General features: G+C 33.0%; 1 protein-coding gene across 1 annotated transcript in view; it reads left to right on the forward strand.

Annotated features, from left to right (window-relative positions):
- EYA1 (EYA transcriptional coactivator and phosphatase 1) overlaps positions 1–16,050 on the forward strand; it is a 302,855-nt gene that overhangs the window by 153,009 nt on the left and 133,796 nt on the right. Inside the window, exons 3-4 of the mRNA XM_054691910.1 lie at positions 4,512–4,561; positions 6,123–6,250. Coding sequence (XP_054547885.1) covers positions 4,512–4,561; positions 6,123–6,250 — 178 coding nt within the window. The remainder of the gene's footprint in view (positions 1–4,511; positions 4,562–6,122; positions 6,251–16,050) is intronic.

The raw sequence follows: 16,050 nt of genomic DNA on the forward strand, positions 1-16,050 counted from the left end.
ATCACATTTTAAGCAAGGAAATCCTTTGCTTCAATAAACAAATTTCCCAAACATTCAACAGGCTCATCTTCAAAAGGTGAAATAATAAACATTTGCCAAATTAATGTTTTTCATTTATGAACACTTTGTATGACTTGAATCGTCTTTAAATATCAAAAAACAAGATTCTTAACTTTTAAATTTCACTGAAGGTATTTGTGATTCAAAATCAGTATACGAATTGCTGATGATTCATAGCTTATATTTCTTGGGAGTTTTGGAATGCGTTTAAACGTAGTTTTGTGAAGATTCAGTAAATTTAGAGCTGTCATTGAATGTGGGCACCTTTTTTTTTCATGTTTAATTTCTTAAAATGACCAGAGGTACAAAAAGTTGGTAGTTCAGCTTATAGTGTAGTTTTATAGGTTTGGCATTATATTTTAATGTCTTGCAGAGTAGGTTTTGTTTAAGATTTGTGTGAGTCTTTTCACCTACTGCTTGAGGTTTGAGGACATGCATATATGAATAGTCATGCTTTTTTGCGTTATCAAATATTTGATATTTGACTTTCTCACTGCTTGAATTCTCCTAAGGCCCAAAGTGTTCAGTAAGTGAGCAAGCAGCCATGGATTTTCAATCCTGAAAATACTTTGTGGTGATAGACAGAGGAGAGTAATTGAGCCACCATTCAGTTTTAGAGTTGCCAAAAAGAAGTCAACTGCTATATGAATTTTGTAGACATGATAAATGATTTTCTCAAGAAAATATTTCCATTTGAATGAGAAAATTCATAAGAATATGTGGAAAAGAAAAAAGAAAACACTTGCAGCGAAAATAAATCCACTTACATTTAATCAGATATTAAAAGTATTTCATTCAACGGTGTATATAATGCTAATTTTGAAAACAATCCATTAAAACTGTATGTAGAATCAATTTCATTTAAATATTTGCTTTTGTTTTCCCTGGGACTCTATTTTGTCATTTTCCTGAAGTGAGATACTTCTAAACATAATACAGTGTATTACATTAAAAAATATTAGAAATATTTTGATAAAGAAGAAAGTGTTAACATTTTAAAGACATCTGCCTCTTTCAAGAAGTTTATTTCAATTTTAGGTTTAGGTTTTTATATTAGAATTGATGCCATAGTTAGAAATATTGATTGAGAATTTTAATAAGAGTGTATCCTACTTAAAAAGCAGACTTATGCCTAAGGCGCTTTTTTCCCTATAAAATATAAATTTTGATTACAAAATTGCCATTGTCTTTCAAATTTGGGAGTACTCAGGTTGATCTGTTGTTGGACAAAACCAGCTAGCCTGCCAACTCTATTTATTTAGATAAGTTCAGTACTTTCACTTTGAAAATTTCTTTTTAGTTTTGGGAAAAAAGTTTTAAATTATAGTCATTTTATAAAAATTGCTTCTAGCAAGCAAAAAAAGCCTATGGAAAACCCATAATTTAGACAAGTACCTACATTTTATTTGCTGTGTGCTGCTGAGATCTAGAATCCCTTTCCATTTACAGTTTACTTTTCACAGAACATTATTAACTTTTTGGCTTCATACATGATCTTCTGTCAGATGCTTTTGATTTGTAATTTAGCAAAGTATAATAAACAGTGCAAAAGTCATGAATTTTGCTCTGCATCCTGAGCTCTGTGGTAGGGAAAATGTGATAAAATGTGTACCTTAAGTCTTGTTTGATGATCTCTCAAAGCAAGTTTGCCTTCTGGAAATAATTTCTGGGGTTGAAGAGCATGGTATTAACAGATTTAATGTGGCTATTCAATGGATTGGCGAAGTACTATGTGAGGTTTAACAAAATGAGAGAGACAAATTGAACATCAACAAAAGTTACATCTGTGAAGAATTATAAATTTAATTAGAAAAAAGGCAAACTTAAAAGACCTCATTAACTAATCAGAAGTCAAAGTTACTAGTTTAGAATTCTTGAATCTAAATTCTAAGAAGTTCTACTATCTTTTTCTTTGTATTTTCACAACTCTGACTTCTATGCCACTATGGGTGTTCTATACAAAGCATTTTAAAAAGCATTTACGTGAAATGCCTTCATTGTAATATAAGTTGACCATTTGTAATGTAATGGGAAATATTTTTGCATTCATAGGAGCATTTGAACTAAAAATACCAGATTAGGAGAAGACAAGCAACATATTAAGTTTATGGATAGTAAAGTAGAAATTATGAGCTTACTGAATGCCTAACAGCATTTTCCTGAAAATTAGAAAATAATTTTTTCACCTTTGAGTGGAAATATACCTAATTATTTTTGAAACACCTTGTGATTTTTAAGAGAACATTCCAAAGATATTGTCAAAAATAAGAGAAAATCTGCATCAATCAGAAATAGGTGTTCTTTTTAGATAAGTCATTATAAGAGTATGTTTCCTTACTGCACTGTAATCTTGTACTACACATAAAAAACTAAAAGCATGTGAAGTGTAGCATTTTGTAAACTGTAACTAATTTTGCTCACATCTGTGTCTAATTGTTGTCTGCATTCGCATTCTTGAGAGTAGATTTATTTTTCCTGGACCACGATGTGGATTCAGCTGACCAGCCTAAGTGAGGATTAGTTGTTTTAAAGTTATTTTGATTAAAGAGTCATTTTAAAATACAGTAACACACAACACATGGTTTAAATAATCCTTGAGACACAAAAGAATATATCTGAAGTATACTTAATGAAATGAAGATCATGGATATGGACTCTCAGAAATTGTAGTGTATGAAAGTACAGTAGAGACTCAGCTGAGCCAATATAGAAGAAATATGTTTAAAAATGCATTTTCAGTAAGAAAATGTGCTGTACTAATTTTATTTTGAAGTTCATTTTTTTATTAATAGCTTGATTTGAATATTGAATGTGATAGGTTAAGGCTTATCTATAAATATAATCAAAATTCCAAAGTATACAGTGAAACTTTATTTAGCTAATGTTAAAATGGGAATGTATTTTTACATACTCTTTCACATAATTAAGCCAAGAGAGTTCTTAAAACTAAGTTAGTTCTCACCTATAATTTATTCCAGGTGTATAAAAGTGGGGAAAAAGTAAAAAAGGAAATTCATCCTTGAGCTATTTGCTACAGTTTCTAAAGGAGAACATTTATTTTTTGTGAGAACATTAATTTTAATAAAAATAGCTGCAGACTATTATCAAAAAATTACATAGCTGCAAATATTAAAATTAAATTTTCATTTAATAATCAGGCATCTCTTAAGAATTATTTTTCGCCCTGCACGTAATGAGAAATGGTTCCTAGAATGTTCATGTAACTGTAATGTTACACTAAGATATTTAGACTTTAACGATGCTTTATTCTTGCTAAAAAGGTAGTATTTCTTAATTTCATAAGTCATAATTAAAAAATAACAGGACTCACTCGAAGATATTTGGTTGGATAACTTTAATGCTATTTGAGATGCTTCAGTTCTCATCTTTGTTCTGTAACTCTAATTGATGTCAGTTCAGGTTGAATGAAAATGCACATCAAAGATGCGGAATTCTGAGCCATTTTAAACCTTATGCAGAATGCTCTCTACTGCCTAGGCGTTAGCCTGAGCTTGCAAGCCAGCAGCCCACCCTCACCTGGGCTTCCCACCTGCTGGCAGTTTTCTTAGATGCCTCTGGAGGAAAGGTTGAGACCGCCAAAACCTGCACATGAAGGTAGTACACAATCCTCTAAAGACAGAAAACCCAAAAGTGCAGCCTAACTGGGATGTTGAACTGATTATCAAACTATCCATTCTCTTTCCTGGTTTAAAAGATGGAAAATTAACTAAAAGGCAAGCTTTTTTTCTGTTTGACCAAGGAAGTGATGAATAAGCTGTCATTGAATCCTACAGTTGCCTGAGTAAATGAGCACATTGTCAATGATGTGACTTTGTATGTGAAAACTTGCCTTTGCCATGTATCGTTAGTCCAGCATGGCCTGAAAGTTGCCCAGAAGCTGTTTCAGTGAATGTTAAGTGACAAATAGTAAATATAAGAGAAAACCATCATGATAAGGATAAGAAACTGTCAGGAGTCAAAGGGGTGGGCGGGAACTCTATTTCAACTGGTGATAGCAGAAGATGAAAGATCTTCTGAGGATGCTGGAGGATTATTACTTGGGCTACTGCTGTGAAACACACTCATTTTGCTAATAGCTATTTTTTTCCAAGCACCTTTTCCAAGCTGCCTGGGCAAGGCTGCTTTGCATGTTGATTGGGGGAGGGGTAATCCCGTTTGCAGCTGTCATAGGCCAGTGATGAATCACTATCCCGTCATTTGGCTGCCTTCCCCCCCCCCCCACAAGGGGAGGAGGAGGGTAGACCTGCAGGAGGAAACAACAGTGGAGACCTCAACTTAAAGACAATATGCCTTTCACTGCTGCAGCATCCTCCTTTTTCTCTTTTGGTTAAAAGAGAGCATTGTTGTTCTCAGCCATGTGCTCTGTATAATTAAGAGCTGACACTGAAGAAGAGTAACAACAGCTTCTAATTTTTTACCCCTGATCACAGGTGCAAACATCTCAAACCAGTTCAGATGTTGCTGTTTCCTCAAGTTGCAGGTAAGGATATTGTTGATATTTGACATTTTTGGAGATTACCTTTCTCTGACCCATATCTATTTTTGTCTAGTATTTCTTAATTATTTCTATTAATAGCAACAGCTTCGGTGGTTGGAAATTACTTAACAATTTGTGTGTGTGTGTGTGTGTGTGCTTGTAAAACATTTTAAGTATGTAGAAAGGGAATAGGAGCCTGGGTTTAAAAATGATTATGGGCTATAGTTTCTGGTGTTAGGAAAACTGTGAATGTGTAATAAGAATTAAGAGAGAAAAATTGGATCTTAAGCCATTCCTTGTTTGAATTCAGAAAACTTGGGGAAGTAAAACTCACTTTAGAAGAAAAACAGTTCATGTTAAACTTTTAAAAACTGGTATTTCGAGTCAGTTTAAAAGCAACCTCGAAATTAAAATGACTAGCATGATTGACCTGGCGGGGTAAGGAGCACAGTCTTAGCTTCACATATGTAACACTAACCCCCAGCCCCCTCCCCCTTTTTATTTTTAAAGAAAAACACGTAAAGTTTAAAATAAAGCCAATAGGTCTTAGACTTTCAAAAACTTGACTGTCAGAAAACAGCAGTGTCTAGCAGTTTTAGTCTCTTTAAATATATCCTCTCCTCTCTTCATTAATAGAATATTAAATATAAATGGACAGTTCTTACACTGTGAACCTAAGTAGGGGCTTCTGGAGCTTTTAGAGAATAACTACCGAGTCTAAGAACTTTCAAGGAGGATTTAACCACTTTTATCTGGTAAAAATGCAAAATTACTACACTGAAGTAGAATTGTTCTTGCTTCCCTGAGTAAGTGACAGCTGAGGTATTCCGTGTGCTAATGCTCCTAGGGACTCACTGTATGTTGGCCTTATCCCTTTTCAATTGGGCACGCTGTATGTAATCCACAAAGCAAACAAGTGAGCCGACATCATAATGTTTTAATGCTGCATTTGTTTCAAGGGAAACAGAGGAACAATTAAGCAGTTTGCCAGAGTAAACACATGCATCAGGACTATCTCATTCCCTGTCACTAGACTATAGGCTTCGAGTGTTTTATTTGGTTTGCAGACCCATTAAATTACAATTGGGTAGTAAATTATAAGGGAGTACCTAGTGCTAATTTATTAGATGAAAGAGTCCATAGAAAAGTGATTTTTTTTTCCTATTCAACTGGTTTACACATCTGTCTTTTAGATAAAATAATGCCCAAATTTTTTCAGTATAAAAAAAACCTGCATTTTTTTTCTTTGCAAATTAAAATAGGTGTAATTGTCTCATTAGATCTGTGCCTTGATGAAATATGTAAATGAAAAAAAGAGAGATTTTAAAAACTCCATGTGAATATTTGGCCGGATAGGTAAAGCAAATGACATCTTTTAATAGTAAATGTTATGAAAGGATGACTGAAGTTAAACTGTAAGAGGAACTATTTTCAGTCTAAGAAAATAGATACAATGGGACTTTTGTACGAATGTGTTTCAAAGAAGGTGTCAAGTCGTTAGCGCATTAAATAGTGGTGTTATGAATTTGGTACATCTGTCAAACGGAAGACTTCTTGTCTTTAGGTCTATGGAAATGCAGGATCTAACCAGCCCGCATAGCCGTCTGAGTGGTAGTAGTGAATCCCCCAGTGGTCCCAAACTCGATAACTCTCATATAAATAGTAATTCCATGACTCCCAATGGCACCGAAGGTGAGTGTCTGCCTTCTCACTGTTTACTTTGCACCTTGTTTCTTCCTCAGTATGTGCTTTGTTATTAGGTGATTATGATTTCAGTTGTCATACCCATGAAACTACTCTTTCCCTTGTAGGTAATTTGACTATGAATCAGTATTAGCTAGAAGCTGCACATTGCTAAGTTATTACAGCATTACATAGACTGGTTTTACTTTGCATAACTGCATACATCTATATGTATTATACATACATGACATTTTTAACCTTTGAGTGTATTCCACCTTGTTGATCATTCTTCATAAGACAGTATCAATTTGCATTGAGCAGTGAATATTTGGAATTATTTATTTTTCTTTTTCCTTTTGTTACCAAGTATAATCAGATTTGTTTAAATGTAGCATTGGAGTGGATTGTTTCCAAATATCATTAAAATAATTTGCCTGTTCTTATGGCTTTGGCCATTAACATATAAATAAGTTAAAAAAAACACCTTATTCTTTATAAATATGCAACCTTGTTTCGAAGAAACACAGAATTTATTAAAGATGAAATAATTTGCTTTAAACATAGTGCTGTTACAAATTATTTTTGTTTAATTAATGACTAATTTTATGTAAATAGAAATACCAACTTTAATCCATATATTATGAAAGTCTAAACATAAAAATTAAGCTAATATATAAATATATATATTCTTGGCTATAGTGCATATTTATATAGATACTATTTATATTATTAAAACTTCAATATATGGAATGATGTGTTAAATAATACATTGTTTTTATTTATTTCTACTTTAACCTGTTGAAAAAATTACCTCTTTAAAGATGATAATTTTTCTTATTCCTTACTAAGCTTTAGGACCTTGATGCGCTTAGAGAATGTAAGTTTCACTAGAAGTTCAATGAATTATCCATATTAGGATTTCGTCCATAAAACAAAACCTGTTACCATCATTTCCCAATCACCAGGGTGATCTTTTATTACAGATTTAAAAATGAACAAAACTAAATGCTATAAAATTGTTTGGTACAATTTTCCAGTATGTTTTCATGTAGCCTTTTGATACTAGTCATGTTATGAAATTTATGATAATAGAAAAAATATAAAATCATTTGTTTCTGATATGAGACATTTTAATTTTTGTTCACCAGTGGTTGTTTTTGTCTGTAAATAGTCTGCATTTTTCTTTGCAAGTAAATACATTCATTTCAGGTATTTATGAAAAATGACCACTGTCACAAGAAGAAATTTTGTTTGATTGCAAAAAATTAATCTCTGAATAAGGCACTTTTTCATTTGAAACTTTTCTTCCAATTACAATAGATAATCAAAAAGAAATTTGAGTAAGGAAAGCAATTCTAGCATTTAAGTAGATTTTATAGAGCAAATAAAATAAAGCATTCCTTCTTTCTTACCTTTGGAATTTGGCTTCAGGTGCAAGCATGGCTGTGCATAGTATAGGCTGGGTATATGCTTGGTAACATAGACTATTGCAGGCCCCTGGGCTGGTGAGCCTCAGGCTAGTGTCAGGAGGCAGGGTAGCCACTGAGGGCAGACCTTGAACATTAAGTCACATCACTGTCAAATCCCAAAAGGCACTCGTTTAAAGTAACTTAAAGATTAATGAGTATGTTAAATTGCTTTTGCTTAATAGAATCTGCCAATACATAGTGGTAGGAGTAATTATGAAATAATGATAGTTCATTTTCTTATAAATGAAGAAATGAAATAGGGGTAAGATGTTTTAATTTTGTCATCATTTTGCTGACAAATCGTCTCCTACCAAATAAGAAGCAGGCAATATTGAAACACATTATGTGTTGAGGACTGCCCCCTTAGATGGCTTTGTGTGAAGGATGTGTGATTTGTTTGTTTTCTTTTTTTAGGGCATATAGGGTAATTTATATCTGAATATTTCCATTTAATAGCTTGGTGTCATGTTCATATTCAGGAATATTTACTTGGTAAGATTTTTGCGTAACTAAAATAAGTTCAAAATAGTAAAATATGTTAGTTGTACAATCTGCTGAATGATTCAATCTGGGAAATACTTGAAATTATTCCTTATCCTAAAATGAATAGTTATATGTTGAAAATGAATTTTGTAGACCTATTTCAGGCAAATACATAGTCATTTTACTCTTCTTACAAGCATTCTTCATTGGTGTACTTTACAGGGGTTTTGGTAGTTAGAAAGTGAGGTTAGAAGGTATTGGTATAAGTTATGCAAAGATAACTGCAGTTCTGGTCAATGTACTGTTATATTCGGTTTTATTTAGTATAGAGTTTGAAATTATGGACCCAAGCTTACTGTGATTTGTGTTACAGGCCTATTTAGATGTAAACAGTATCAGAAAGTTCAGAGTGATTAGGTTTGTGAATCAATTTGTGAATCTGCTTATATGTTCCATAAGCATGTTTCATTCCTCTCAGTCGCCACTAGAGGAGTTAAACTTAAAAATTAGTGAACTTGTAATATTTGGCAAGCTTCCTTGGAACTTAGTCATTATAGATTTTCCTATTCCTTCTTTGAAATCTTATTTGTTTTGAAACCAGCAGTTTACCCAAGAATTAGAGAAATGAAAAATAAGAAATTCATTAAAATTTAAAAGCATGTTTAAAATATCAATCACCTTCCCTACCTCCATCATACGTATTTCTAACTATATATGCCATGATGTATGTTTAAGTGATTTCACTAAAACCCAATTGAAACTAGTCTCCTAATTAGGTCAACAAAACTTCCATTTAGTTTATACAGTTGTTGGCTTTTCCTGTATTTATGTAGGTTGTCTTCGCTCAGGACCATTTTTTTTTTTTTTTTTTTTTTTTTTTTACTTCCTGCCACCACTTGTCCCTATAATGAGGCTAAGAAAACATGAAAATCTCCTGTATCAAAAACCATAACTTCATCTGAAGAACAAACAAGAAGGGAATGGAATGGAGAGGCAGAGAATATTAAGTTTCTTCTTAAGTCTGCTGCCAAATTATCATAAGACTCAATGTTTGTAGGTTCTGTACTCACAGGCTAGTGCCTATTTTCATGGTTCATCTAAGGGATAAAGACAGAAAGACACTGAACTGCAGCCTCAAATACTGTGCTTTTTTATTTCCTAGATGAAATGTGCTGCAGTTGAAATATTTATTGTAGTGTTTCATATTTCAAAAGTTTCAACAATTCATATTTTTGTATTCTGTTCTACCTCTAGATCGTTATTGTTGCAGTTAAATGTTGGTTTCACCCAATTCACCCGGCTTTGAAATATAAAACATAAATGGGTAGAAATATAAAATATAACAGAAATGAATGCTTGACTTGCATTAAGAAAGCACTGTTAGAAATGATATTTTCTAAATGAATTAATATTTTAGTTACTGTTAACCAATTAGAGCTTGAACTGAAAAAAGACTATTGGATGGTTATGAAAACTATTGTGACTTTTAATTAATTTTCCTGGTCTCTTGGACAGTTAGTTTTCTAGGACAGTACTGAATGGAATTCTCTTAGATTGTTAAAGCATAATTTTTAAGAAACAGAATTTTTTTGGTGGCAGTGCTTCCATTAGATAAATATTAAAGCATCAAATATGAAAGGATTTCTAATGGATAGTTCACACCTCTTTGAAAGAGGTTGTGTGTGGATGTTTGTGTTGTGTAAGTGTGAGATGGAGCTGAGAAATGTTTCTTCTGAGGCTAGAGCAGTAAAAGGGTTTTTATTTATGTAGCCAATTAAGACTCTGTTTGCCAAGCAGTGATTCCTTCCATCTTTGTTGTCTCTGGATGTCTTAAGTCCATGGGAGTCTCAGATTATTGGTCAGTTCATATATTGCTAGTTTGTTTATTTTTGGTTGTTTGGGAGTGAGGAGGGGGGAAGGAAGGGTAAAACAGAGGTGCAAATGAGCAAAATTAGTAGCTCTAATTTAGAGTTTTCTCTAGTATGAATTTAGATTCAGACTCATCAAGAAGCTTAAATTTGTCTTAAAGCAGATGGATTTGCCTTTAAGTGACATAAAACCAGATGCAATTGGAATCTTCACTACAAATAGAGTTTCAGAAACTCTGGAGGTAATTCAAAGAGTAATTTTGAATGGGTATATCAGATTTCAAGATGATAACAGATACAATCTTGAACTAGGTGGCTAAATTTTCTGCATTTTAAAATTTATTTAATTGTATATTGCATATTTTAGGATGATAGGTTAATTCAATTTTACAAATTTACATCATCAGAAGCTATTTTAAAGTTGTCTCATTACTTTTACAAAGCTCTGTGCAAATCAGTTGGATTTATTTTTTCTCACTAATTTTAATTTAGTAAAACAGAAAAATGCCCAAATAGTGTATTTTTAAGAATTCTTATTTATGAGAAATATGTAAAACTGGAGTGAATGTGTATAAAATTATGGTTTGAGGCTGATTTGAAAGGCTATATTTATATATCTGAGGTCAGATATTCTGCAGTCAATAGAAACATGGTAATCTAACTTTATCATGTTTACATTCTTCACATGATTTAGTCTCTGTACGATGAAGGGCATTGTGAATAAAAGAATTTCTAAATGATATTTTTAGAGTTTGTAGTCACAGAACTGGCCTTTTAATAAATTTTTAAGTAAAAACCAATGAAGAGTGAACAAATTAATTTGCTAATATTTAATAATTGCCTGTATTGTATATGAGAATAATTTTCACATGCCTGTTGCTAATTAATGTATAATGTTTATGATTCCTAGATTCCAAATATTTTATAATCTAGAATGACATGAGATTACTGAATGTCAGTTATTTCTATCACAGGAACTTTGCAAAAAGCAAAAAAAAGAATTTGGAGTACCTTTTCCAAGGAATAATTAGGTTAGTCATTCTGCTGATCATTCTCCATGTTTTGTTTTATTAATTTTCAGAAAATTCCTATGAGAGTGCCAACATAATGGTTAAGAAACTGGTTTTGAATCCCAGCTTCACTGTTCACTAGCTGTGTGAGCTTAGTTGAGTTAGCTTCTGTGTGGCTGTTTTCTCATCTGTAAACTGGGGAAATTGTAGAATTTACTTCAGATTTGCTCATAGACCTTGTAGACACTTGGAACTTCTCAGTGTTCTGCATTTATAAGCTGCTATACCATGCATGATGAATTGTCACTTGGGTAGTACTATTATTTTTTAAATGCACAAGAAAACCGGGTCTTAGAAAGTTAAATACCAAGTTTAAAGGCACATGGTTTTTAATTGTTACCACAGGTATCTGACCTGGTATTTGGACCAAGTGCTCTTTAAGACCAGAGGGGTTTGAAAAAAATCACTGTAAAATTCTGTGTGATTCCATCATCATCCTATACCTTTTCGAGCACCTTCATGCTGTCATTAGTGCCTTCACTGCCACATTGGTGCCTTTGTGACTGGAGAACAACACTCTGTAGCAGACAACAGAGCTGTAAAAGGACTAATGGTGGAGGCTTTGAACACAAAAGGACTTCATTATAGAGATGACTCTCCAGGGCACTTGTACTCTGGTTTTAAGTTCTTGTGTGCGTGCGTGTGAGAGATTCCTTCCTGGTGTTGCGCGTGCACAGCATATTGCATCAATAGGTTAACTTTTAGGGAATTGACTCTTACTAATTTTCAAAGCTTTAGACTTAATTATAATTCCGTCAGCAGTCTGCCTATGTTAAGCTTCTCTGGGATCAAACAGAGATGGGCAGTCATCTCTGCTTTTCATTATAATAGTCATTATTATATACACATTTGGATTGGAGCAGTATTACTGTGAAATTTTAAAAGCACTTGCAGTTTTGCTACTGCACAGAATAAATATTTTCTACCTCATAAAATATTTTTAAGTAGATGATAGATTAGGTAGCATTTCTCTTGACTTTGAGAATCAGATTATATTAACCAAACAAAACTCAGAGAACAAACTTGAGTAGCATTTGTTAGGGGCTCCATAGGAATAGCCATTACCAAAGCTAAGAGTCTGGAACTCTTAGAAACAGTGTGGAGGTCTGTGTGACTGAAGGTGACAGAATGATGGAGATCATAGGAGGTAAAGTCAAAGGACTAAAGGGTTGGTATGTGTTCGGCTTTGGCTTTGTAGGTTTGGCAAATGTATTCCAGCCTATTTCAGGTAGCTAGCACCTTTCAAGGTGGGCTATGGGTACTTTGGTGATAGAAGAACTACAGTGACTACCTCCAAGGGGAGAAATCGTCATATATTGTCCAAAATTAACAACCATATAAGAAAAAAGTACTTCTTAAAAAAAAAATTGAAGATAATGTCTTATACATTTGAAAGAAAAAAGAAAGGAATGCCAATGCTTATTGCCTGAAGCTAGGCTCAGATTTTCTAGAAAATCAGGCTTCTTCACAAACTAGTAACTCAACCTACAGCATTTTATGTATTCCCAATTTCTAATATTCAGAGAATCATAGTTCTATGGCATCTCTCTCCTGGTTGGACCAGGATGTTGGTACAAGCAAAAATATATCTCCTTAAACACCCTGTATTCTGGGAGAAATTTCCGGTTTTCTCCGGAGAGATGTGTGAACTTTTTAGTGAGTGCTAGTTTTTAGGTTAATCTTTATCACTTTGGTCATGAATTTCCTTCTTTAAGTAATTGCTGATTTTTGGATGATGACCCAGATTGTTTGGGGTGAGTGGAATAGTGGAATGTTTGTATGTCTGTGTGCTTTGCTTATTCTCACCTTGCTTTTTTGAAATAAAGTCCAAGAGTAATTCATTCTCCTCTTTTTGACTACAAACTACAATAGAAAAATATATATGTACATAATCCCAAGTTTCCATTTTCCCTTTGGATAGGAAAAATGTTATCTGTAACACAGTTGTCCTTAGTAAAGGCGATATTTAACAGTCACTAAGGATAAATTTTGAAAAGGTAATCAGGGCCCAAAATTGTTTATTAGTAAAAGCTTATTATGATTATATTCATGGTAATTTTTGGGTTTTATAGATTTCTCAGTTTTATTTCATGCCTCCAATATCCTATTTCACTGAAAAAAAAGTATAAAAATTATTGAACACATTCCAAAGTGACATGTTTAGCTATGTCCTGTTATATAAATTGGAAATATTTTTCTTAGGTAAAGTGAATCAAAATCTAAAATGCTTACCAATTATATCTTTGCATCTACTCCTGATAAAGAGAATCTTGAGTGAAAATATTTTTTTAGCAAAATAAGGTATATAAACTACATTGACTGAATCCTTACTACTTATCCAGCATATTTTAATAACCTCATACCTTATTTTCTACTCAAAATGATCCTTTAAGGTAACTTTTATGCACTTCATTTTACATTTTAAAATTCTTCATTGAGTTAATATTGGTTTACATCATTGTTTCAATGTCCAATTCCCCCCTTCAGGCAATGTTACCATAGTGTGTACTTCATTTTAAAGGATTTCAGTAGCTATTTATGTTTACAGAGCATATTAACTATGTTGGACAAGAGATTCAATGTCACACTTGCTTGAATTCAAAACCCACATTCCTCACACTCTAAAACATGGACTCTAGTAGTACTATTTGGTTGATTAGCCAAAACGTTTGGCTCTTACTGAAATTTTATCTGCTTTAAGAAATATTTATTTCTTGTGACTCAACGATAAAAGAGCAACACCCATTTATAGAAGTGTTTCCTTTAGTAGAGTTTCTCAGTTCTTTAAAGGCAGTGACGGATCATTCATTGTTGAGCCCTCAGCATCTAGCAGAAGATTTGGTAGTGACTAAGCTGTCAACAAATACTTGTTGAATGAATGTCCCATATTACTAAGCAAATAATGCAGGTGAATGATTATAAGAGAAGAGAATAATTACTTTTATTTACAAAGTATTAACAGCTTCAATAAATATCTAAAGTCTATTTCAAATTTTGACAATGATGATTTCACAGACCAATTTATATAGTATCCAAGGTCATCCATCCAAAGACTCTACAGTCAATATTGAAGCTGCTTTTGTAATTGCTCTATATTAACAGACTTACATTTTACCCATGCTTATGCTCTGTTTCATAAATGGAAACTTCAACTGTTGGACTTAATAGTATTTAGTAATGATGAAGCAACTTCCACATAGTGCAAGAAACAATTTAATGATATAAAGATCAGGCAGTCAGTATATTTTAACCTTTGCAAGATGTTAAGGAATCATGATTGGAGGTAAATATTTTAGGATGTAAAAAAAATCTCAAACACTGTCATGAAAAGCATGCATTCACACATACGTAACACACAAGAATATTAATATTGAATATCCACCATTGCATTAATTCCTCCAAGAAATATTATTGAGTGATTGTGTTTAGAAATTTATCAAATACCATTCTTGCCAAGAGTTCCTAGTCTAAAATGATTTGCAATTCTATTATAATCAGATGACCACCATACTTTCTGATAAGGGTTATATTGTGCAGAGAAGGGACATCTAATTATGTCTGAGGTGATTGAGAATGGAAGATGATTTTTGCATACTGGTAGCATTTAAACTCAGTCGAAAGAGAGGTAGAAAAACACTGGGTGACAAGCCAGAAAGGAGCAATAGCAAAGACATCCCTAATTCTGTGAGTATTCTGTGTGTGGAGGGTACATGCTAGCATGCACAGAGGTGGACCTAAGACCTAAAGCAGATGATGAAATTTAAGAATTTGCATTCAATCCTGCAACTTAATGGCTTGTAAATAGGAAAGTGATGTGACTGCATTTGTATTTTTTAATTATTTTTTGGGGAGGGAAGTACATTTCTTTTATTCTTTACATAATGTTAGTTATATTTTCATAGCATATTTACTTTTACATATATGCCTATGAATGCATGCAGGTACATTTATATAGCAAACTCAACCAAAAATAAAGCAAAAAGGAAAACTTAGGAATCTGGATAATGTAGGGACAAATGTTTGGCAAGATTGTATTTTAAAATACAAGGTAGTATTTTGCAAAGGCATTCAAAGGGTAGTAAGAAAAGACTCCAGGGAGAAGTAATGATATTTTGTAATGAATTCATGTACTTACATATATATTTTTCAGGACAGATTTATGTCTCATAGTTATCTTAAGGAAAGTAGAGAAAGAATAATGTTAAATATAAAGAAAGCAGTATTGCATGATGATGAAAACATGTATTTATAGTCAGACTAGCTATTCACTATCTAACTTGTGGATTTTGAAAGGTAGTGAAGCAGGAGCTTGGACAGGGGAGAGGGGTGTCTCAAGCTAGGCTTCCAGCTCTGCCACTTACCAGTCAGGTAGTATGATATTGAATAATTACTTAATTGCTCTCTGTCTCTGATTTCTGGTCTGTAAAATGAAGGTGGTAATAGTATATACCTGTCAGGGTTTAAGGATGGTTCAGCAAGTGGTAAAACACAACATTATGGAATGCATACTATCCATTGATGGCTGTTGTTTTGGTTGATGTTATCATTTTCCTTGATCCTCTGCTTTCTTGGTTGTAAAATGAAGATTGCACTTTTATCAGTGTTAAGACAATCTATCTAAAATACTACGTACAGTTGCAAGCATCTACTACATGCTAAAAGAGAGCAGCTATTATTAAATAATAATAAATGTATTTTAAGAAAAATTATATTCACTAGGAACTGGCAACTGTGGTGATTCCATAGGAAGAAGGGATATCCCCTCCTCCTTTAAGATCTCTCACATCACTTAAGAATCTTTGCAGGTATCTGAGTCTTGAGATAATAAGTGCTTGCTCATTAATACAAAATGTGGGTAGGGTTAATATCTTGGTGCTCCTGTGAATTGGTAAAGAAAGGGAAAAGGGTAGGATCTGAGA

This window comes from Talpa occidentalis, unplaced genomic scaffold (genome assembly GCF_014898055.3).
Source record: "Talpa occidentalis isolate TD23 unplaced genomic scaffold, MPIMG_talOcc4v2.1, whole genome shotgun sequence".
NCBI lineage: Eukaryota > Metazoa > Chordata > Mammalia > Eulipotyphla > Talpidae > Talpa > Talpa occidentalis.